At 40.1% G+C, this 25,486-nt stretch overlaps 2 protein-coding genes across 2 annotated transcripts in view; one reads left to right on the top strand and one right to left on the bottom strand.

The window, feature by feature from the left end:
- Positions 1-1,809: 1,809 nt before the first annotated feature.
- On the bottom strand, positions 1,810-22,431 carry DPH5 (diphthamide biosynthesis 5). The gene is made up of 7 exons (XM_032118713.1): positions 21,906-22,431; positions 18,608-18,732; positions 14,520-14,628; positions 5,019-5,139; positions 4,076-4,115; positions 2,921-3,024; positions 1,810-2,066 (listed from the first exon to the last, which is right to left on the bottom strand). The coding sequence occupies exons 1-7, from the start codon at positions 22,401-22,403 to the stop codon at positions 1,843-1,845; spliced, it is 1,221 nt and encodes a 406-aa protein (XP_031974604.1). The 5' UTR covers positions 22,404-22,431; the 3' UTR covers positions 1,810-1,842.
- Positions 22,432-22,473: 42 nt separating this feature from the next.
- LOC116448169 (uncharacterized oxidoreductase YtbE-like) overlaps positions 22,474-25,486 on the top strand; it is a gene marked incomplete at its 5' end in the record, with an annotated part of 45,600 nt that continues 42,587 nt past the window's right edge. The window contains one exon of the mRNA XM_032118268.1: positions 22,474-22,639. Coding sequence (XP_031974159.1) covers positions 22,474-22,639 — 166 coding nt within the window. The remainder of the gene's footprint in view (positions 22,640-25,486) is intronic.

Below are 25,486 nucleotides of genomic sequence, written 5' to 3'. Positions count from 1 at the left end.
CAGTCTGCAAACAAATTGTAAAGTCCATGGCTTTTCTTTCACAGTGCAGATTTCAGTTGCAGTTACACAGTGCAGATGTTCAGTTGCATGCTTCTATAAAATGCACTTATCCTTCTTCATGAAACAAGGTCTCTAAATACCAGTTCAGAGCAACAATTTTAGTTAATAATTAAACCCTGTCCTGTTTTCTCCAGCAGCCATCAGACTGCCACTCACTACAGTTCTTGGCTATCCCACCCCTTTAAACAGGTTTTTCTCTTTTTCTTTTTTCTTTTTCATTTCTCTCTGATCCTCAGTACAGACTCAATAGTTATTTCCTCCTTTACAGTTCTGTGAAAATCCCTATCTGCAGCTTGCTGGGGTTCCCTTTTGGATTTGTCCCCGTTCAGGCTTTGTTGCAATGCCTGCCCCCGTTGGGACTTCCTTGGCCAGACACTGCTATAATGTGAAGCAATGCCAGCCATGCTGCGCCTGGCACGTGAAGACTGAGTCTTGCTGTGTGCGAATACTGCTCAATCTACTCGTCTGTCTCAGTGAGCCACAAAAGGTTCCTGCCTGTGTGGTAATTTGGCGGAAATAATGTGTAAAAGGAGCTGGGTATTTCACTTCCCATGTGCATTGGAGCCTCTCACATGTATGCTGGGATCTTGTACAAGAGTTAAGTGAATCGCTACAGTATCTTGGCTGAAGTGTGAAATAATGTGAATGAAGCAATTGCCAAAGTCATTCCTGGTACCATACAGCATATTGCTTGCCTTTACCTTTAAATTACAGGAATTACTCTTAGCAGTGAGCTTCAGTTGAATAGCAATGTGTGTGAAAGCACCTGTGAAGAAATCTTGCAGGTAACACAAGGCAGCTCACTAAAATTCTGAAGACTATGTATGATTTTGTTCTGGAATGCTAATGTTAGTAGCTTAGCCACGGCTTGTCCCAAGTGCAATATTAAGAAATTTTTAATGTAATCTTTTCTACTTGAATACAGTCTATATAAAATGTTAACTATCCTATATTGCTGAAAAGATATGGGATCAAATGTCTTTCCAATAAATCTTCAGTTTTAAAAAAAATATGCATATAGGTCTGCTTTGTTCTCATCATACTGTGAAGAATAATTGAAATAGCAACCATCATCATCTACTAGCTGATTTAAAGAGAATTCTTGTAGTCTGTTTGCTGAGACTTGGCTGGAGGTTAATTGTGGTTGCTGCAGTTGAGTCCAGCCCTTCATAAATGCTAGCAGAAATCCAGTTCTATTTTATGTTGGAGTCTTCTGAAATAAGAAATTCTGTGCAGCTTCTCACCCTGTTTCACCAGCTGTCCAACAGGAAAGTTCTTGGTTTTCTTTGGTTTAAAGCATTCTCACCTGTCTGTATTTACTCTCCCAAGGCAAACATGGACACAGACCTAAAAGGTTTTGCACACTAATGTTTTGTATTGGTAAGAGAACTCCTAAGTTCCTGGAAAATTGAAAAGCGAAATTTAACATCTAATGCACTTATTACAGTGTATGCAGTAAGTTTGGTTAATGCACTACAGCAAGTGCTGCCACACAGATACCTGGTACTCTTCTTACCCTAATCAGCAGCCCAAGACTGATGTGGATGTCAATGACCTGAATCAAAGATTTAAAAGTTTCTGGAGGTGTCTGCATGGTAGAAGCTGATACCAGCAGGTGCAGTTTGCAGCCTCGGGTAGAAGCAGGTCCATCTTCCTGCAGTCTTGTCTTCTGAAGCAACAGAGTCTAACTGCAGTTAGACAAGTCTTAAATAGTCACAGCAATAACTTTATGCTGTTTATGCAATTAAATATGGAATAAAAATGTAAATGCCTCATTTTTATTTAAGTAGTCTTTTGACATGCATTATTTTCAAAACTGGAACTATCAACAGAGAAAAGTTTAAGCATTTCCAATTCCAGAGGATGCATAGTGCCTGTAACAATTAACGAATGTAGTGGAGCACCCAGTTCCACAGTGGACATCTGCTGTAGTGTGCCTGAAGCAATCTTCTCATCTGGAGCACCCACACGAGCAAGGCCAACACAAATTGTGTTTTCAGTTATTTCTGTAAGAAAGAAGATTAAATGTTTAATTTATTGACTAATGGTCCTACCATATGGAAAAAAGTACTCAAAATGCTTAAACCTTAACTGCTTTCTTAAACCTCCAATTATTAAATTATTGGAGTGGTCTAGAAAGAAGCTTGCTCTTCAGAGAAAATAAAGCTTAAGGATGTTGATAAGGAAGAATTCATTCAGGAATTCTGTTCACTTTGAGGAAACTGCTGCTTCTGATTCATTCTACGTAAAGGATAAAATTAAGGGATTTTCATTTTAATAGTATTGAAGGAATAAACATTTTAAATGAGTAGACCTAAAACAATTTCTGTTAAATTTCTGTGATACAACTGCGTCATCTTTATTAGCTGCTGTGATTTTACCCTTGGTCTCAATAAACATTTCACAGTTTGCTCTTGACTAGTGTTAAGAATTCAAGGTAAAAATCACAGTTCTGCATCTTTAGGTTAACCTAGCTTCAGGCTGGTGTTCATGTAGAATAGAGTGTGAGTAAAATATAGCAGAGATTTTGTTGAAGCTTGACTGATCTAAAATGCTCAGAGTCCTTCTGCCTCCTGCAATTCTAATGGACCAAAGAGCTCACAGTTAAATGTGGATAGTCCAGGGTTTCCAGACTAAGGCTTCGACTAAACCTCCAGGAGCCACCAGCACACCTTCATCGATGCTCACTGAACTATGCTGTTGAAACTTGGCCAAATCCATCTCATGACTAAGATTTAAGGCAGCCCAAATCCACTGCAAACAGAATTTGGAGAGTCAGAGGAAGGGAGCGGAGTTCAGCAGCTCATCAATAGGTGTGACTGGAGAGGGGTGGTAGCAGACAGAAGCACTGCAGTCATACCTGGTTTTTCTCCTTGGAGCCTCCTGTTTTGAATAATGGCAAGAAGCTGTTCTGCAGCTTGATTTACACTCATGTAGCGTGGTGGCTCATAAATCTTTCTTCCTCTGCAGGGAAGGAAAAGCAGAGAAATTTCACATATAACTCATTTTGTTATCCCCAGCAATCTTACAGCTTATGTCAAGAGACCTCTAGACCAGCAGGTTGAACTTAAACAGGCACAGGCTCTCAGGCTGGGCCTTTTAGACAAGAGTGGATTTTTAAAGAGTACAGTAATCTGTTGTGCTCTCATCACACCTGTGATACAGCTGGGCTCCAGCTGGTAGATCATTTAGATCCTAAAAACAAATTCAGCTGCTAGAAGCAATGTGCAGGTTTTGCAGCTACTCTGGAAGGATGCATTAGACTTAAATTCAAGGGCATGCAACTGTTTTTCTGTTAAATGCCCTGTAGACAGATGATTACAGACTAGAAATGTATTCTTAAATGAAATGCTGCTTTCTTTGCCAACTGTGGATTTAGTCAAACATTTTATTTTGAAACTACAGAATAAACAAACCTCAATGATACTGTGAGACTTCACAAATGTCAATTTAGACCAGTTACAGCATGTGTATAAAGGAGCCATTTATATTCACTACTGTCAAAACATACAGATTGCAGAGATGACTAAAATGTGGCAAAAGCTTTTTGAATACAGTTAAACAAACATAAGAGCATATATTGCTTATTTAACTCTTTAAGAAGGGTGTTACATATTATGTACTTTGCACTGTTGCTACCCAGTGTACAGAAGAATAAATTTATAACACTCTCAGATATTAATCTGTTTCAGGAGGCACAGAACAGTAGAGAAATAACACTTCATTCACCAAGAGGAAAGTCTACCCCATTCTGACTTAGTGCTTCTCACAGGGACAGTTATATAAAAGATCATGTTCTGCTGCAACTCCATTCAGTTACTTTAAATAAAGCCAGGCCCTATTGCAACGAACAAAAGAGTTTCACTCCTAAGAATCAAAAGGCCACTGAAAAGCACAAGAGGAGAAGGCAGGTAAGTTCAGTATTAGACTATGGGCAAAGAACCGTTGTTCCTTGTACAAAAAAAAACCTTAAGTGCACTGTGTGTTTCTATGAATTTTCAAAATGGTGACTCACTTCATGAGATTCTCCAGAGACTGCTCCTTCACTTTAATATCTGTAGAACAAAACACATTAGAACACAGGTTCCCTACAAGTTCCCCACTTAGTTTTCTATGTAGGTAAAGCTTTAACAACATTTTAGCTGTTATTAAAATTATTACTATATTTAGCTATTAGAATATGGATCACACTGTACTGTTTCATGTGTTAGTTAATTTCAAAATCCTGTGACTTTATGCACGTGATTTTATCCAAAGATAGGGCAAATTTCACAGATTTCAGAGCAACACAGCCAAATAAAAATCCTAGTAAATATACAGATAAGCATATTTACCATAAGACAGTTAAATACCAGCACATTTGAGCACACCAGTGCATTGGGACTACTCTTAAACCATGAGCACATTATGTCACAAAAGGTAATACAGTCTGACTGCTCGACAGTGATTACATCACTGTCATGCAGGAATCTGACTTTCATTAGCACTTCTTTCCTGTCCCAATGAAAATTTAGAACAAACTTCTGTTATGGGAAAAAAAAGGATTTGAAATAGAGAAGAGGTCAGGTAGGTAAGACTCTGCACAGCTGCAATTTTATGAAATAAATTGACCATAATCTCTCCAAGAGGAATTCAAACGTTACCTGTACTCAAATGCCCTCCCCCCCAAATTATCATACTGAAAGCTGGATACATTTTAAACCTTGAATAAGTATTCCTTGTTACATAATCAACTTCTAAACCAAAGTGACTCAGATGAAAGGGGTTTAACATGCAAACCCCCAAGATTTTAAGTGTCCAGTTTACCAAATTGCTTCTACATCCATGAAGTCACTTTGAATTCAAAAGTTTATCACCACTCATCTTTTTAATGTCACATTTGCTTATCTGGTGATCTAGACAGTTGGGTAAACACTCAACACATAGACTAAAATGCAGGAGGAGTGGCTGCTGCTCACCGAGTAAGCACAGGGTGTGCATTCCATTCTGCCTGTTCTTCTCAATCTTGTCAAAGAAGCTTTCTGGCTTCCATGTATCTGTCCAGAACACTATAGAAACCATCTCTCCAAAATTGTACAACTGTAAAACAGAGCAAATGCAGTAACATACATGTGCAATAACAAAAAATAAGAGCATGCAATAATGTTAAAGACCAAGTCATGAACTACCTGTAAAGTTTTTACCTATCGCTGCAGTCACCTTTCCAATGCATAAGTAACTTTCAATATACTTTCTATCATTACTTCATTCTGAAGTAATGCCTTTTAAAGGCAAAAACTTTGTAAGATTAGCACCAAAATTATTATTTGTTATTTCTTACTTTGATTAAGGCTAGACAGCTTCGAATAGTGCCATAATTCAATGTTTTGATTCTACTGATACAGTAGTGTTTATATTAAAATGGCATTTTGCTGCAGATGGAAGCTCTAGCAGGCAAAAGAAGTTACAGTTAAGGAGACAGTGGATATGAAGATCTGAAGACAGATTGTGCAGGAAGCTGAGAGGTACAACATGGTTTATGTACATATGGTAAGAATATTGCTAGCAGAATACTGCTAGCAGATTCTATGTCAAGCATACTCACTGACTCTATTCTCAGTCTTAATATGTTCATTGCTCTAAGTCCCTAATCTTGGTTAAGACATTTGAAGCAATAGTCTTGCCAATCATCTCTGGTGATGCAAAAGTGAAAGTCATATGTAACTTAAAGCAGTATTTGGCTTGGAAGCAGTTTTTGCCCTGCAATAGGGGAAAACCATGCATCAATTTTGGTCTATTCAGCTCTGGAATGGGGCCATCCCAGATGGATTTTACGGCTTGCCGATATCCTATCTGCTCAAGCTCACCACAGAAACAACACCTACATGGACTACCCTTCCCAGCTGCTCTGTAATCCTGCAAGGAAAAACTGCTTTGCCAAGCCCACAATAGGAGACAAAGGCACTTTGTGTCCTTTGGCAGAGGACCCTGTGTAGAAGCAGCTCTGGCAGCCCTGTGCCATGTGGGGATTCTCCTATACATACGTATGTTACTGTGGCATTAGGCTGTGGTTTTAACTCCTTTATGCTGGTAGAGCAGAACTTGAATCAAAACAGAAACATGTTTGTTTTCAAGGGACCAAAAGCTCAAATTTTAACCATTCATGCTGATAAAACTTATTCAAAGATTCCTGGAATGTAGCTGAAAACATTTCCTCTTTTAAGTATTTCATTCTAGAACAAGGACAAGAACATGCTGTGTACATTTCACAACCTAAAGGTTCTTCCAGTAAAGTAAATACAGGTTGAACAAAATAAATTGCTCCTGATGTAACTTGTTAGCTCTTTCAATGCTGTGTTCTAGAAAATGAAAGAAAAGTCAAACTGTGCTTTGCCCATTTTCCATGTGGCTGCCTAGAACTCTTTCCCATTTTGTACCAAATCTGTAAAAAAACTATTAGTACAAAAAGTTTCTCCTTCTCCCCTTCATTGTTAGAGCATCTGGGAGCAAGATACCTTTAATCTCGCTGATAGTATTCCTGCAGTCTTCCCCGAGTGCTGCAATGTCTGGTGCCAACCTAAGTGCTTCCCATCAGCCACCTGAAATCCCTGCAGCCACTTCCCAAAAGCAGCAGTCCTTGTTCAGAACAGAAAGTGGCCTCAATTAACCTTAAATCTTACCTTGTCCCTTTGGCATTTTGATAACCCAAGGAAGAGAAACTTTCACCTCCGTCCTTTAGGAAAAAAAAGGATGTGCAGAAATGGGCAAAGTGTTACTATCTGAGAGGTATTTTGTTGGGAATCAGAACTTCTAAGCCACTCTGCCACATGTTAAGAATGAGTTGGACATTAAACTTGATACCCTACAGTGCTTGTTCTGATTGTTATCGTTCTCTTTTCCATTATTCATTACAAAGATTCTCCATCCTCTTTGCCAACAAGAAGTTAAGCAAGCTATCCTTTTTTGTACAAGCCCTGCCAGTCAGATTCACTAATCTGTCCTTGGTTTACTGGGTTTTGCATTAATACTGAAGCCTGGATGTCAAAAAGAGTAAAACATTTTTGTTGGAAATCGCCTGTCTATTCAGTAGAAATACCTTCAGAACACCTTCATGAAGTATTGATATCACAGAAAACCTTACAGTTTCAAAAAAATACACCTGTTTTCTCAGCACCTGGAAAGCACAGAAGTAGCCAATTAAGATAGACTGGGGCACATTTTATCAACCTCCTAGAAATGTCTTTGCAGTTTATGCCCCTCTACTAACTAAACTTGTGAAGAACAGATTTCCTAGCATTAATGCACACATATTTTTACTTTAAATTACAGAGGGCAGAATACTACTTTGGAAAGTCCCTGGTACACCATCAATCTGAATGCTGAGGAACTGAAGCAGTAAGTAGATACCTTTATTGTGCTTGAATACTTATAACCAATTACCTTACAAACACTTCTACAGACACAAACCAATATTTCTTTCTCATCCAGTATTTGATCTCTGCAGACATGTGACATTTAATCAAACATAGGAACTGCTCTTCACCAGGGCAAGCCTGCATTAAAGAAGGAACACATGACTGTATCAGAACTTACACTTTAAATGCTCTCCTTGTACCTCATGCAGAATTCAATTTGTTCCTAATTAAGTTTTCTCTGCTGTGTTCTAGTTTCTACCTCTTGAACTTCTGCATGAAGTATCTGACTTTCAAGAAAAGCCTTGCTGCAAAGAAAGCAGGAAATGTCTAAAATTCCACTATTATCCTAAGGATTCAGGAGTTACAGAAGACAGCAGGTCCACTAAAGACAAAACCCACTGAAATTAAAAAGCATTCTTTCCACCAACCATAAAAGGCTGCAGAGGGTCCCAAAATTCCAGGAATCATGCTTGTCACTGAAATAAAACTGTCTGACACGTTTGTTAACCAAGGAGTGTTACAACACAACTAAGGATTACTGCCATGCTTTTAGACTGTTCCCAAGTTTAGTAAGATGATGAGCTGTGTGTATTTGCAGTGACAGGATCAGGCTGTACAGTGGCTGGCACAGCTCTAAAGAGAGGCAACAGCAAATTAAATTTCACAGCCAAATTCTGTGTGCTGCACTCTCCATGAAGCACCTGGGGTTTAGGAGTGGGCAATGTATGTTCTGTACAAGCCCAAACATCTCAGGCACCACACGTGCACTGATGAGCAGATTTGTTACAGTGCCTACATTCTGCTCAGGCACAAAACTGCCAGAATTTCAAAGGTGCGCAATGAAATGGTTGGACAGATATTTCGTGTTTTCAGCTTGGAAACCAAACTTCTTACCTTCTCCTCAATGCTCAAAAACTTCACAGAAAGGTTTCAAAAGGTCATTTTGAAAGACCTCAGTCTTTGGAAATATCCCTTTCTCCCCACCCTCCCTCCAAGTAGTGACTGGCTTAAGCAAAACTTTGTGCACTTAAATTTTGCAATGCAATAGCTCAGGTCAGCAAAGGAAGCCAGAATTCTCTACTCTGAGGCAATGCCCTGCTGCTAGAGTTTTCTGCCTCATACTGCAGAAAGCAGTTCTTCAACTCACAGTTACATCACCTCAGAACAAGATATAACTTCCTATTTTATTTATACACGATATGAAAGAATGACAACTTCTGGTGCTTGTTTTCTGTTAGTATTTTAACCCTTCTATTAATGCTATTTCTTATTTTACTTCTTGTTTATATAAGCAGAGTTGATTGCAAATTGAGAGGCCAGAATGAACTGTGAGAGAAAAAGTGCTGTACCATGATCTCACCTTGGAAAATCTGAATGCAAGGGGAATTTCAATGAAACTGCTGAGCTACTTTGTTAAAGACCAGTCTGAATGATATCAGATACCTGAAACTGTCCTGATCAACTTGAAACAGTGGTGTGGTCAATCACCACAAAAATTTAGGCATAAAAGATGGAACAAGCTGAGACTAAATAGGGAAATTAAAAAAGGAAGATCCACCATCCCCTCTAAAAAGTACTAAAGCAAGCAGGAGAGAAGATGCAAAATAATATTAAAGGTCAGTTGGCCAACAGCTGCAGAGAAACCAAGAAGTAAACATTTCAAAACACAGACATCTATTTTTACAGCATCTTTCCCAGAATTATTGCTGTATCAGCTGCAATAATGACACAGCAATTTTTCACTTATGAACCTACCTACTTTCCTAACATTTCAAACCACTTCAGAACTGGTCACATGTCTGGGGAAGAAAGTAAAAAAAAGGAGTCACTGCATTCTTCAGTCCTGCCACCATACACAACCAAATACCTGAAAACCCTGGAGGGCTGAAATGCTACCGAGCTATGTTCTGTGTTGAGCTGCTCACAGGTTACACTGCAGATAGTTCTCAAAGGACAGGTGAATTATGCAAATTCAGACTCTTCACAGCCTAATCACAACTCACTGGTAGGAACTAAGAGGCTTTTTCTCCTAAGAGTCTCCCTCAATGGATTTGGAGACTGCAGAGCACCTTGCATTATCCCAGGTTACTTCCTGATAGATCCCAATGAACATACCCAAAAAAGCTAAGACATATTTTCTTTATCTTTGTCATAGGGGTTCTGACATGATGCTATGCAATGTTCATGCTCAAAGATAAGGACCCTAAGGAGTCAGGTTTTTCCCTTTATTCTCCCTAACCTGTTAACAACCCTCCAGACCATATACATCAGATTAAAGGGCTCCTACTGTTCTTTGTATTACATATTGTTGCTTGATAGCAGCTTAAGAAGTAGTGCAATTGCCAACAAAGAGGTAGCAAGAATCACTCAGTCTGTTTTTGCTTGGAATTGGTCATATGAAACAATCACAAGCCTAGCTCTTGCCCTTTACACTACCTTATTTAGTACCACAGACCTTTAGCAACTTCAAATGCCTCTCATGAGAACCTTCACATGAAACTGAAATGTTTAACCATTCACATATATGTGGCTTTCACTCCTTTTTGTACTGCAAGCCAAGAAATCGCCCTAGCTGTCCCAAAAACTTCCCATCTCCATAGTACATGCCAGAGAGAAAGGAACTGTGAAAAAAATACATTTGGCCATTTTGCTGAGGGAAACCCACTCCACATAACTGCAGTCTTCAGAAGGCAGCTGAGACAAATCACATAAAATCAGTTGAAGGGACAAGCACATTTTTCCATGGCTGCCTCTTGGATCTGCTTAGGAAATAGCCACTCCACAAGCAGAACAAAATTCAGCTCTCAAAATACTGTGAAAATCCACAAGCAAGTTTGAATAGGAGAGGATTCTCCCCCAAGGTAATGTCACCTTATCTTTAATAACCTTCTAAGATTCTTTCCACCAATATCAAGCAATGTTCCCTTCCTACCCTGGTGACTTCAGTTACCAATATGAAATGAAGATATCTAAAAGAAAAAAAAACCAAACCTGATTAAATAGATGTTTTTGGGTCATGTTTGCTGGTGACAAATGGCACTAAGTTGGACAGCAATTGTGACCCGCGAAGTAGCGTGACTAGCACTGATTTAACCTTTAATTGGCTTGAGAAACAAATGCCAATTTCTTAAAGGCTCAGAAGCTGGTAGTAACTGAAAAAAACCAACTAGCGACAGAAGACAGTTCAACAGTCAGTCATTTTGTGTAAAGTACCTCCTGTTAGAGCAAAGAGTGGTTTTGAAGATTAAGGCACACAGAGAGGGTGGGACGCAGAGGCTCCACTCCTGCAGCTACTACAGGGTTTCTATTTGACTACGAGCACAGTGATTAATGATAGCATCCTTCAGCTTCCTCATCTTTAAGTAATATTTTTCAACTTGACACTGGAAATGTACTCACCTGTTCAGTAAAAACTCAAAAATAACACAGTAAGCATGGCTTTTATGTTTAAGTGATCAGCTGGTAGCAAAAAGGCTATTTTCTATTTTATAACTGTAATTGTCTTCAAGAATTAACTGGACTGCAAACAAAAAACCCAAGATGCGTCACTGAAAGACACAAGGGCACATGCAGATGTTTGTTCTGAAGCTATTCAGGTGGAAAGTGGGTACATCTCAAAAGAAAGGCAGCTCTTTGCTATAACATGTTTTTTTCCTAGCTACCCAACCAAAATATAAAGCCAATGCTTTCAAAATGAACAACACCACTCAGAAATGAGTGTCTCATTTTAGTCCTTTCTCCCACCCTGTGACTTGCCTCCAGCTTTGCACTTCAGTTCTCAATCCTCTTTCTTTATGTTAATGCCATTACCTCAAGCCATTTCAAGTGGCATCATTCCTTCATGTGCATCACAGGTCAGCACAATGTAGAATATTCCTGATGTGTTTGACCACCAGTAGTTCTACCTCAAGGACACATTACCAGCACTGGGTCAGAGAGAATTCTGTCTTGAAAGCACCACTCTGGCCACTGATCTTCCCAAACTAACCCAGATGTCATGCAGATTAGATAGGAATGAGAAAGATGCAAATTAGAGATCCTCAGTTTCCTGCCTCTTTATTCTAGGGCTAAAAGCCGTAGCAATCAGCACTATTCTGAAAAACTGAGTGTGGGCACAGGTAAAGTCTGTGCTTCCCTGGCAGTGTGTGCAGATACCAAAGTGCCTGACTGTCCTCACTGGTGGTTATTCCCCACTGCAACAGGAGTCAGAGTGACAAACACACCCACATGGCAGACTCCAGAGAAGGGAGGTGAACCTGCAGAGAACATGCTAAGAAGCACTAACATAGAAGCACTTTTCCTGGTTTATCTCCCATAACCATATTCATTTGTTTTAAGGGAAAATAGCTTCAGCCATGGAAAAAGAAATCTGGCACGGTAAAGCACAGCAAAAACAGTGTAAAAGAGGAAGGCACAGCAAATCACAGAGCATTATGCACAGTCAGACTACCACTTTGCTAAGTTATACTATCCCAGCACAATTTATCAATGTGAGCGCTTCCAAGAAGTTCAAGAAGTTTAATTTTCAAAATTAAAACCCCACTCTTTTCTTCAATATTCAAAAAAAGCTGCACTAATTCTGTTAAATGGGAAAGACAGTTAAAAAAAAGTATTTGAAAATAGCACCCCTCTTTATTATTTGGCAAGAACTACAGCTATGGAATGAAGGTAACGAACCATTACTGATGCTCTATTGACTTCATTAAATCATCGTAAAGGAAAATTGCGCAAGTACCCAAAGGTTGTTGGCTGCACAGAAACATTGCTCGGATGACCAGAGACATTCTTTTGTGACCAGACTGTGCTGTAGCTGCATTTCACTGACAGCCTAATCAGCAGTTACAGCTCACTACGCACATGGCTCTCTAAACGGCATATAAAGGTGTTTCCTGTTTTTCTCTACTAAGAAAGAGAGAAGGTTTGTATCACAATCACATTAAAACAAGAAAAAAGGCAAACCCTTTTCTGTGGTGAAGCAAAAGAGGAATCCCTCCTGTACTTGACAGGAACTTTGCAATTTGAGACACAATAACTCCAAAACTAAATTGATGGCAGCAGACAGCCATGAAAGTAAAGGCTTTTGAAAGAAACTATTAACTTCCAGCACAACTCTAACTAATCAAAGGCTGCTTTTTTGTAAGATAAAACCTCACTTGCTGTTTATGCCAGTAAGGAGCAATCAAGAGTGAAACATACAACTGGTTATATTCTGTCTGGTAATACAATCACTATTTCCTAAAATGCCTTATACGACAACAGGAATGTTGATTTATGAGAAGGGAGCCCCTCCCAAGCCAGAATGGAAAAGGGGACTAATGCCAGAGTGAATAACATCACATTTCCTTTATGGTCTGCTCCCTTCAGCATGGGATAAGGAAATAGCAATCTAATCTCCAAAACTCTGCATATGTGAAAGACTTTACAGACTGTTTATAATATACCCATGTTAGGTTTCTGGTCTTTTTTTTCAATTTACCTAAAAGCTCTATACTCCTCCTTCCTATGCCTGGCTGAATTGTGAGGGAAGCAAACTTTCAGAAAACTTAGAAAACTCTTTGGGCCTTGCATCTTCCTTACTAATGAATGTAAAAGAACAGTAAAAAAAGAGAGCAAGTAGTAGAAACTACTTATCAACAGCCTGACAGCAGGAGCAAATTTTGCACCACCATCCAGCCAAAAGGGGAAGGGTGAGCCCCAGCCCCAACTCTTGTTTTACCCACCCTAGTAAGTGCAGTCATGCGACAGCTGCCATCTGTCTGCTGTACATGTAGATTTTAGGCACCAAGAAGCCTGTTTCCTTCCTAAAAGATAATTTTGCCCAAGTCTTGCAGCAATAGGCAGGTATCACTAAGAAAATGCTCACAAGAAGAATTATAAAGAATGTGACTGCTGTCTAGCATTCCCTTTAGCATTAACTAATGGGACAGGTGTCACTGCACTGAGCCAGGTCAGACAGGGCACTCAGATTTCAAATCAAAACCAAAGATAATACCCAAACTCATTGCAACAGATTTTCTGCTGTTGGTCAGCATTATTATTTGAATGGAGTTTAGAGTATTGGAGTTTGTCAGTGCAAATTTGAAGGTATCAGGTGTTTACTGAAATTAAAATAAATTGTGTTCTTTTTTGTATGGCTAGGAAGGAATTCCTCCTTCAGTGACGGAAAGTTATTGTTCAAACCCTCAACTTGTCTGTAGGACATTTACATTCCTGTGCTTGCTTTTGGCTTTTGTAAAGTGGGAACCTGGTTTAGTGGTTCCCGTACACAGGGAGCTATTCTGAACCTTGAGAGGCCAGGTTCTATGTTAAAGTGATGAATGAAAACAAGAGGGGGAAGCTTCATCTAACTTATATGTGATTAGTTATGATTTATACACTGCCACAATATCTTTCATGCAGGAAAAGTAATAATGGACCCATACATGTGTAAAAAGAAGTATTTTCTTGGGGAACACTAGACTTTTTCTACTTTAGCCATTCAGGATACACAAAAACTGTCATTTGTTTTACTAGTCCTTGGCTAGGCAAGTCCCTCCTCATCAGATGGGCAGAAAGTGGAGACAGATCAAACTTAAAGCGTGCGCCATATTCAAGACTTTGGAATTAGTTATGATCTGAGTTGGACATATGTGCAGGCTTGTGCATGTATTTCTCTTATGACAAGATCAGCATATTTCTCTACAGGGTAACAACCTTATTTAAGAGTAAATTTATCAGGTATTACCTGATACCTAATACTACCATCAGTAGTAGAAGGAAGCCAACATGAACAAAGCTTTACCTGTAAAATAACTTTAAATACCAAAGGCTCCTGGGGCAGAGGGAAGTTAGAAAGCAGAGAAGAACAGAAGTGTTACTATTCATTTTCATATGAGCTCATCAAAAGGGGCTTTTGCTGACATGTAGCATGCTAAAAGGAAGTGTTAAAAAATTCTAACATTAAGTGTACAGTTGGTACAGATCTTCAAAGTTGAGATTGCAACATGCACTGCCACAGCAGAAGAGCTCACCAATTCTAAGCTTAGCAGTTGTGAAATAACATATATTCATATACAAAAATATTACCTGCAAACCACAGCAGCCCACTGCATTCATTATTGAAGCATTATGAATGACCTTGTAAGGAATCCCCAATTTTACTGCACGTAGCACTAAATCACTGTGTGTCGTGGCCCTGTGGTAAGGAAAGGAAGGAATTAAACACTGAAAACGTGATGTTACCAAGTGTTACTAGCACTACAGTTTGTTTTGAAAGTAAAATGAAACCCTTCAAAACAAGGGCAATGCCGAGGTGGGAAGATGGCAACAATATCCTAATTGTTACAGGAAAGTAAAAACTCCAATAAGGCTTCCATATGTCATCTTCCCCCGCTGGAATGCCAGGCATCCTCAGTATGGTACAGCTCTTTGCAGCTTCCTGGCATCATTAAAACTGTAACACTATTACAACTGTTACTTCATAGAGCAGCCTTGGCAAGTACTTGAAAAGGAAAGTTCCATTTATGCTTTGTCTTCTGCAGTATCTGTTGAACATGTGTTGAACTGTAAATGTCGACTCTATTTGGCACTCACTTACACAAAACTCCAGGATTTTGTTACTGGCTGCACAGCCAGGCCCTCTCCCACCAGCACCAATGTGTGCCAAGAAAGCCCCACGCTCAGACAAGAACTCTGAACAGACAGAGGGAAACTGCATGTTTACATAGAATAAACACCCTTAGACTGAATCAACATTAATAATATTTAATGCAGATTACTCAAATTAACAATACCTAAATCTGAGTGATCAAGTTCATTCTGAAAGAGTTAAGAATATTCTAGTTTAAGTTTCAAACAGAGCTAAGTTTGGTTCTAGGTCTAAGGCTTGCAGTGATTGACTGCTGCAAGAATTACTGGGTTTGCAGGTAAGCAGTTGAGATTAGAGCCTTTCTAAAATGGTAAATACATATAGATTGAGCAAATATTTAAACTGCAACATTGTTTACCTATCTTGCTTGTATGTATGCTTATATGTTTGTGAAATATAAAAATGCACCTGCCCCTTGCCTAAATTTATCAAACCTGATCAATGACCTTATCAATTTCAATCTCAAGATGTACCACACACTTCTGTGTGGCCATTCCAAAGAAGGAAGAAAAGAAATAACATTTGGCCATCAGAACAATGAACTAGGAAAATTGCTTTCACCCTGGCCTTGTTCAGTTACCCTAACAGAATTCCCCTGATCTTAGCCTGATAATTTTGATGCCTTGTGTCTGACCAGCACCCAGTCAGCAGATCAGGTGCTTCAGACTGGAACACAAATGTGGCATCAGCTGGCAAGGATCAATATTTTAAAAAAGAAATCAATTTCAGTGGAAGAAAAAAACCCAGGAATTTGAATTTGGGAAATCTGAAACGCTTATACAAACAGGCTCCCAGACCGAGGAGAAGGCAGTAAAGTGATCTAAACTAATATTTAGCTACTACACAAACATTGCTTCTGCCTTGCAGAAGCAAAGGTGAATTAAAAATGTCTGCTCTAAGAGAAGAGGAGACTAGTTTTACAGCCTTGTGTTAGTCCATGCACATACGAAGGACAAGGAGCACTGGAGGATTTTGTGGTTATGCTAATACTGACCTAGGGATCAGCTGGCTTTATTCACTGAAATTTGCTCCAGCCAATATTTTTTTTCACCCAGTAGATTTGTTTATAATGACTGTACCTAAAAGCAGAAGTGCCCTTATGAGCACTCAGCTAATACCAGGAAAAGTTTCATGGAGTCATCCCTGTACACCCATAACTATAGTAGTATTTTCTGTCACTGATACAGACTTTAAGTTTTATGGGTAGAAATAACATGAATGTTAACACCAGCCTGGAGTGGTGGGCTTTCCACTGTACTACTAAAGTTGTCAGGTTCTTGTAGCACATCCATGGGTGTTACCACATACACAGATAAAAACTTGCAGAGAACAACAGTGAGGGTGACAGAGCACAGCCTGCTTAATTGCTTTAACCATTAACCACCAACACCTGGCATTTCCTGTGGCTGCCAGGTACTCTGCTCACCTACAAATATACTTGAAAGTCTGTGATCACCTGCAAGTGGCCTCTATCCTCCTCCCCTATGGTCTCTCTTAGGACAGAAACAGTACTCTGTCCTAATAACCTTCTTAGGGCTCTATGTGATCATAGGAGCAGTTCTAGCTGCAGTATTAAGAGCTAAGAACATAAACATATAGAGAGAAGCAACTCATTCAAAAAAAGGGTAGTTTTTTAACTGAGCTTTTTCAGCTCTCCAGTTGTGCCACCTAGAAGGCAGCTCAGATAGCTATGCAAGTTATTCTAAAGTGATGAAACCCCTTTTGTAGTATCTGAGAGCTGAATTAGGAGACAGCTAATGCACATCTTGGCCAGAACACATTGCTCAAAAGGGTGCAACAACACCCTGGAATAGCATTCTGTCAAAAATATTTCTTCTTCCTCTTCAAGCTTCAGTTATCAAAAGGTATTTGTGATGATGGTTTTATGGTTTGGGTTTTTTTTTGTAAAAATGGGTTTCCATGCCACAGCTTATTTGTCATTTGCATAGAAGTTCAGTAAGTTGGTCCAGGTTTGATGCAAAAGGGGAGATGAGGGGAAGGAGGTTAAGTCTTTCATTAGGTTACCATTCTCTTTCTGGGGTTCTGTGCTCTTACATAAACTGTTCTTAGTGATGAGGATCCATTTCCATTAAAATCTCTAGTGAGAAAGATGAATTTTTTTTACACCAGAGAAGGCCATGGAGTGTGCAAAATTTGTGTTCAATCTGAAGGATTACTTTGAATAGCATGCTGAATTCTGTACGTGCAAAATTTCCTATCTACTTAGATGCGTATTCATAGTGTCTTGTGTCTGGCAAAAGACCAGTCTGCTAACAATGGTAAAACACACTGACTTTTCTGAGACACAAAGCAATTGTTATAAGGCAGCTCACTTTTATGTTAGAAATATATTGTATAGCTAACATTTTAATTAACAACTAAAAATTATGTAATACGTTGACCAGAACTAAAGTATTTGACACTGAAACTGAAGATAACTGAGGCAGATCAGAATACTGCTTACAAGTAGCAACTACATTTCAATCCATGTAGGTTTTTTTCATCTTGTGTACTTAGATCAGTCACTGGATCAGAGCACAAGGGTACAGGTAACATGGCTCTACACTCTGCACGAATCCTTAAAGTAAACATGGACTGCAAGTATAATTAATATTTCTGAAATACAGGGTCATCTGCCCATAATTAGTTTAATATAATATTCTCTTGCCAGTTGCCTTTAACCTGTATTTACACAAATTATCTGCTTTTGACAGATGTGCACACTGCTCCTTTTTTTCATGAGCTCCATTTTTTCACTCACAAATAAGGTGCTCAGATTTCATTTTTCTTGTGCCCCTTATACTGTGGTATAAATCTTGCATCACCAGCTGAAGATGAAAAGCTTTTCTGCATGGCTTGACATTACAGATTGATGATGCCTGACCAAAGAGACAGAAGGAGATCCCTCTGGTCATAGAAAAAGACCAAAGCAAATGTACTTTCCAGCAGGAATAAAAAGTGGAAACAAAAGTCCTAATAAACCAACATGAGAAGACATTTATAATGACATAAGTGATTTTAAAAACTAGCATAAATCAAAGCTGATGCACCATACAACCAATAATCTGTATTCATTCTAAAACAACTGAGTATAAAAGCTGGAGTTTATAAATACAAACAGCAACTAAAAGAATACTCCCCCCAAAAACCACATTTCTTATTTATGTGATAACCTAGAATTTCTTCTGTTAGCAGACAAATAATGAGGCAAAGCATTGTTATAAAAGCTAGCACAGAGAATGATAACTAATGAAATTATAAATGTCTGCTGAAGGAAAGATTCATACATCATGCAGAGTCCACATTATCTATAATGAACATCTGGGCAAAGAAACTCCAAAGCAAGATAAAGTGTGGAAAACTGTATGTATATTTTTAATACCATAAGGAATATACAGACATAAGAAGTGTTTCTGGTCTGAAAATCAGTTTCCTCAAAAAGAACTACAGTAACAGAATTGGCTTCTTCCTATTGAAAAAAGAGTGATCAAGCTACAACAATAATTAAAATGTTGCTTTGTCTTACCCAAAAGGATCACCAACTACAAGAAATGCGACATCACAAACATCAGCTTCTTTTAAAAGGCTATCTGCTTCTTGTTCCACCATTTCTCGGTCAGCCAAAATCAACTCTTTTCCATAAAACTCTTCCTAGAAATTGAAATTAAAAATAACCATCAAAATAAGACACTTAGGAACGCTTTTCTATCTCTCTGTGTGCTCTCTCAGGAATACAGACAGTGGACAGTGGAATAGGTAACTTTATTATTCTTCCCAGCAGTCTGCCCCATGTCCTGGAGAACCTCACCTCTGCTTGCAAGAATACCTGAGCTCCCCATAAGGCAGCTCCTGAGCTGACAAAAATTGGTGAACCACTTTATCCTGATACTGACTTGGTTTTTCATGCCTTCTGTGTCAGTTGAGGAGCTGCACCTAAAGCAGCTCAATCACACCTGCACACTGAGGGTACCTGGGTGGACTCCAGGTAGAGTTAATTTAACCTGCTGCTCTATGTAAGGTATCCCCTCTCAAAGCCTGAGCCCAGCTCTTAGGCTACTTACAATACTGGCACCCAACCAGATACAAATACCACACTAGCTACACCACAACCTGCTCTCTCAAGTTTTTCCTTAGTACATTTTAGCTAACCACATCTAAGGAATGACTTCATATTAATCCTTCATCTTGAGTTCTTTTTAAGAACTTTTTAAGAAGTACTTTACCATGTATACAGGTGAACATGTATTTGATCATGTCCTAATTTTTCTTCAGCAGCTTAGTAATCATGTCTCTTTGTACATTTTAAAGGCCTTTATTTCCAGAATCAACTTCACACATGCAATGAAACTTCAGTTAGTTCTAGAACACGTTTTCTGATCATACTGCCATGTCATGTGTCACCGTGCATTTTATATGCTCTTTACATGATTAAAGTTCTTTTTGTAGGGCGAAGACCAAGAAAGGTGTTTTTGTGCTAAGTAGTAGTCAGCAAATTTGTGTGGTATTATGAATATTAATAAATTGATAAAACTATTCAAGTCAGTTATGGCCCAGAAAGGTTTTCCTCTGACTTCTGTGCCTTCTTTGCCCACACAGTGAACTGACAAGAGAACTATCACACCTGTACAGAAGCGGAGTAGTGCTTTCACTAAAAAATCCACCCCATAGCTAGAGTAATAGGTATGGGACCTCTGTTACCAGGTTACATTCCCGTTCCTGAACATGAGTTCCTGCCCATTTTGGGTAAGTTTTCCTAACTCTATAAAATCAGGATATTATTTTCCTCGTGAAACAGACTGCAACCTGTACAGATTCAACGGAAAGGGGACCAAATAAATGTGTAAGCAACTCTTGTACCTGTGATTTGGAACGACTGACAGTCACCCTGGGAGAATGCTGAGATTGATGCTAAGCTAACTGCAGCAAATTTTGACACCCCACAGGTTTTCATTAGGTACCTTAGCCCAGATGCACATCAGCACAATGGGAGCTGGTCTCTAAAGCAAAGCACTCCATAACTATGCATCCCTTTCCGTGGGCTACCATTGCACCAGGCTGGCTTTGGCCCCACACTGTGAGCAAATGCATGCTCCAGAACAGATGGGGTGCAGTCCCAGGAACACATCTTTCAGTTTGGCTTCATCCAAGGGAATCTATTTGCATGCTTTGAGACTGCTCCACAATGCTAATCAAAGCAAGCTAAGTAGAGAATATAGAAAAAGCAATCTCCTAGCAAGAAGTAAAATGGAGACTCACTGGGAGGCCACTGGGTCCAAACAGTTCTTTCACCAAACTCTGGGCCAATTTGGATGGTCAACATCAAATAAATTTTAATATACATTTTAGGCCAACCAGATAAACTAAGCGAGTCATGTCATTTGAATTTTAAGATCTGATTTCAATACCATCAACACAGAAGGATTTCTAGGAAGTCTCTGCAGGAAAAGATCTCCTCATTACTTCTTGAGACTTTTCCTCTAACTTTTCATGGTGCTTAGGAGAGATTGACCTTCAGATTAGTAAATAAACTATTCAGCATTGTCACCTGTATGTAAACCAGGCTGTATGATAAACCCTTGGTCATTAATTCCTATGTTCCCTCTTAGGTGGTTTCAGGTAAGACCATATCTTTTACTTTGTTTTTATTGATCTCTTTTCCCAGTTATCTCATCTTTGTGATTTCAAGGTTTGCAAAAGACTTAAAACGATAAGAAATATACAACAAGAAAACCCCAAATAACCACATCAAAAATATTCAGCATTTTTCTATTATTCAATGTTCTATGTTCGGATGGATAGGAATCCATTAATTTTTTTTTTATAGCAAATGCACATTTTGAGAAGTAAAAATCTCCAGGTAATCCTTTCCATGTAGCAGTTTTCCAACTATCAACCATCCATAAAAAAGAACATTTTGTTTTGAACAGACTGACTACAATTTAGATTGCTTCAGTGTACTGAAAAGAAACATAAAACCACAGAGCATATCTTCATACAGCAGATAAACCAGAGATGGCCCCAAATATTCTAGCCTACCTTGTATCTGGAAAGCATGTAATGCTGATTACAAGCCAAAACTCTCACATGCTCTATGTATATGCAGGTCTGCATACAGGTACATTATGGCCATACAGCACCCAAGACCCAGATAGCATCAGCTTATTCAGAGGCAAGACCTCTGGTCTGTGGGCAGCTATGCTATTTTTCTGGTATTATTTCAGAACTACACCGTATCCTTCTGTGACTAGCTATGAACCCCTCAGAGTTATGATCTGCACATTTTTACTACTGTTGTCTTCCATGAGGTGTGTTTGCTAATGAAAAGTTTATCTCCATGTTGTTCAACAGCCCATCTCTGGCTGAACTGTGCCTTTCTGGGAATCCCAAGACGGTGAGGCAGCTTGGCCCACGTGGAAACGTGGAAATGTGAGATAATAAAATTGTTATTCCCAGCAGGCACGCCGTAACACCTCAGGCTGATACAGAGGTTCAGGGCTTCAAACCATGTATTTTTCTGGTATGACTTTTGGGATTTTTTTTTTTTTAAAACAGATTAGACACTTTTCCAACCAAGTCCTCCAGTATCTCAAGGCCTGCACACATTGGTAGGTTTTGAGATGAAAACTAGTGCCAACAGTTGTAAGAAGGAACATTTTATTTTTGCTGCAGTCTTCTTGCAAGGTAGCAAGATTTCTCCTATAAAACAGAGTGAAGGTCACGTCTCCCGAGAACGGGCACCGCTAGTTTCTCCCACGGACCCACCAGCCCCAGCACGCCCCTGGCTCCGTGGTACGAGAGGCCTCGGGCCCTGTGGCCAGACCTACCAGCGCTTCCTTGCCCACGGTGAGCACGGACGTGTAGGCCTCCAGGTACACCCTGCGGCACCGCCGCACCGCCTCCAACCCCTTCACCGTGATGTCCTTGGCATCCCCCAGGCCCAGCCCCACCAGGTACAGCATGCTCAGGGAGCGCGGCCGAGCCGCCACCTGCCTCAGGAGGGACACGGAAGCGGGATCGGCCGGGGCGCCGCACGCCCCACCACTGGCGGGGACCCGGGCCCAGGTCCGGGGGACAGCCTGGCCCCCAGGTGCCCGTTTCCCGGCTCCCAGCTGCCCGTTTCCCGGCTCCCAGCTGCCCGTTTCCCGACTCGCAGCTCCTCGTTTCCCGGCTCCTCTCGCCCGACTCCCGGCTGCCCGCGGTGCCGTTGGGACGCAAGGGACGCCGGGAGTTGTAGTCTTGGGCCGCAGAGAGACCATGGCGGTGGCGGACCGGCCAGGGGCGGGTAGTGTCCCCGTGGTACCAGTCGCCAGTGGCCACAGCATCCCGGTGCTGGGGCTCGGTAAGTGGCGGCGGGCCCGCCCAGAGCCCGCCTCCCTGCCAGAGGCGTTGTGAGAGGACGGGGGTCACCCCGGGGCCCGGCCCGGCCAGGCCGGCTCGGCAGGTTCGGCGCTGCCTTTGGCCCGCAGCCGGACTCGCCCCAGGGCAGCCCGGACCGGAGCCTCCTGCCGAGCTGCCCGCGCTGAGCCTGGTGCTCCTCCAAGAGCCCCTGTGCTGCCCGGTGAGGCTTCGTGCTCCTGCCAAATGCGACCAGCTAGGCCTGCTGGGGAGCGGTGTGCTCCCAGCACCACTGCACCGCTCCCCTCCCACCTGGCCCGGGGCGCTGTGCGGTGGTTTGGGTGTGTTTTCTTACGAGGCTTGGGAGCAGACTTTTCTTTAGAGCAGACTCTCATGATAGAATTAACCTTATTGCACCTGTTGGACTGAGAGCCTGTGTAGGAATCTCAGCATCTGTGAGGCACAAGGGAATGGTGGTTGATGATGAAGGATACTTGATGCAGCTGTCTCTTAGTCACTATGTAGCGAGCAAAACGGCTTATGTTGTTCAAAAATTACTATGTAGTGAGCAAAACGGCTTATGTTGTTCAAAAATTACTATTTTTTTTCTCTTTTGCTGTTTTTTGGTTGGTTGGTCGGTTTGGTTTGGGTTTTTTTGAGGGGTTGGTTGGTTATTTTAATCTGTAACACTTACTGCCAATATACTTTTCTTGGAGACTTTTTATAAAAATAATAATAAAAAAATAATGTACATAGTCTGTTTTAGAGAATGGACTTGGTTGTCTTATGTCTATTGTTTCAGTATATGCTGAACTGTGCTTCAGACTGTCTACAGAACCACCTTTTTTATCGAGGATGTAATGCATTTCTTGGGTTATGGGAAGAATAAACTGGCTAGAAAGTAGACATGCAGAAAGACTCCTTTGTACTCTCCACCCAATAGCTGCTCCCTGTCCTTTTGCTGTGTTGGAAAGTCCTGAGCAGCCTGTTGTTAAGCCTGAATTCATACCACAGTAAATGGATAGTGGCATACAGGAAAATCAAGTTGAATTTTTCTGGCCCAGTAACTTCTGCCAGGTATGGCTTTCAAGGAGCTTCTCTTGGTTTTCAAGGAGCTTCTCTTGACTTACAGTGGTGGTGTTGTCATGAACAGGATTTGGTTCTTTGATTTCACCTACCTATTCTTGTCTTGCTAGAGGAACACTTTACATAGTGCTTTATATATTCTGCAGATCTTTGACAATTATGTAACAGACAGGAACCAGTCAGGTCATTTTAAGGAGTCCTTGATATACACTGCAAAATGCTGAGAATTTAAGAAAAGAACAGAGAAAAAAAAGTTGAAGACTCGCCACGCTTGCATTTGTGGTCAAGCTGTAAATACCACAATATGCAGCCCAACACAATGGGATCTTTATGGTAGTTATTCTCACTTAACTGCTCTTTTCCACATTAATGGCTTATTTTTGTTACAGTCTCACTGCATTAACTAATATTTGCAGTGCAAAAGATTTACTCAGATATGAAGTAGAGGAGAACTTTCTTAAATGAGAATGCATTTTCTGCAAGGCCATTTTCTGTAGGATTTAAGATTTGTTTGTCCTTTCTTATCCCTCTAAACATGCAGACCTAATTGTTATCTGATCCCTCAAAGACAACTTTAATAGTCACAGATGTTGCCTCTGTTGCTAGATAATCTTTCTAAAAGCTTCAGAGAGATAAATATGCTAAATATGCATAAAGATGGTTCCAGCTCTCCAGTTGTACCACCTGGAAGGCAGCTCAGATAGCTATGCAAGTTATTCTAAAGTGATGAAACCCCTTTTGTGGTATCTGAGAGCCAAATTAGGAGACAGCTAATGCACATCTTGGCCAGAACACGTTGCTCAAAAGGGTGCAACAACACCCTGGAATAGCATTCTGTCAAAAATATTTCTTCTTCCTCTTCAAGCTTCAGTTATCAAAATGTATTTGTGATGGTGGTTTTATGCTTTGGGTTTTTTTGTAAAAATGGGTTTCCATGCCACAGCTTATTTGTCATTTGCATAGAAGTTCAGTAAGTTGGTCCAGGTTTGATGCAAAAGGGGAGATGAGGGGAAGGAGGTTAAGTCTTTCATTAGGTTACCATTCTCTTTCTGGGGTTCTGTGCTCTTACATAAACTGTTCTTAGTGATGAGGATCCATTTCCATTAAAATCTCTAGTGAGAAAGATGAATTTTTTTTACACCAGAGAAGGCCATGGAGTGTGCAAAATTTGTGTTCAATCTGAAGGATTACTTTGAATAGCATGCTGAATTCTGTACGTGCAAAATTTCCTATCTACTTAGATGCGTATTCATAGTGTCTTGTGTCTGGCAAAAGACCAGTCTGCTAACAATGGTAAAACACACTGACTTTTCTGAGACACAAAGCAATTGTTATAAGGCAGCTCACTTTTATGTTAGAAATATATTGTATAGCTAACATTTTAATTAACAAATAAAAACAATATGCACCTTGTTTATTGTATGATTATGAAAACTGCTGGTAACTTTATATTTCATATGGTTTAATGCTAACAGTTGTGTTAGCCAACATTATTCATGTGCAGAGGGTCAGGCATGTTTATGGTCAATTTTCATTACAAAGGCTTTCTACTGGAGTAGGCTTAAGTCTAAAATGAATTGGCATTTTGGCCCTAATGCTTGTCTCGAGTGTAAATCTATGCCCTCGAGAGTGCATTACCTCATAGTGGCTTTAGATTGCTTTTGAAAAAGGATACATTCACTATCTTGCTAACAAGATAGTTTGTAAGACCTTATTAGTGTTTTAGAAGTGCATGGCAAATAACTGATATAAAACGTGACACTGTTTAAAAGTTACAGATATAGTTACACTTTTTCATAGGAGCTACATGTGTCTGAGAATCTGCTGGTGACTTTGTACTATAGTAGAAAACTATATTCTTTCAATTTCTTAACTGCAGAATAGTTGGTGCTTATCTAAAGGAGCATCCTCAAAAACGTATCACTTGTCAAAATGGTACACACAGTATCATCCTTGCCAGGTTTTGGAAGAAAAATGCGTAATT

The sequence above is a fragment of the Corvus moneduloides genome, chromosome 9 (genome assembly GCF_009650955.1).
Source record: "Corvus moneduloides isolate bCorMon1 chromosome 9, bCorMon1.pri, whole genome shotgun sequence".
NCBI lineage: Eukaryota > Metazoa > Chordata > Aves > Passeriformes > Corvidae > Corvus > Corvus moneduloides.
Note: the sequence above shows the minus strand (reverse complement) of the source record. Positions and strands in the feature narration are given on the sequence as shown.

Bases quoted from the DNA above. Each gene is read 5' to 3' on its own strand.
- DPH5 (XM_032118713.1), bottom strand. From the start codon at position 22,403: ATGCTGTGGCCACTGGCGACTGGTACCACGGGGACACTACCCGCCCCT. The intron at 4,116-5,018 runs GTGAGCAGCAGC...TTTGTTCTACAG, and splicing joins GCACACCCTGTGCTTACTCG to ATATTAAAGTGAAGGAGCAG. The intron at 3,025-4,075 runs GTGAGTCACCAT...CCTTCCCTGCAG, and splicing joins TCTCTGGAGAATCTCATGAA to AGGAAGAAAGATTTATGAGC.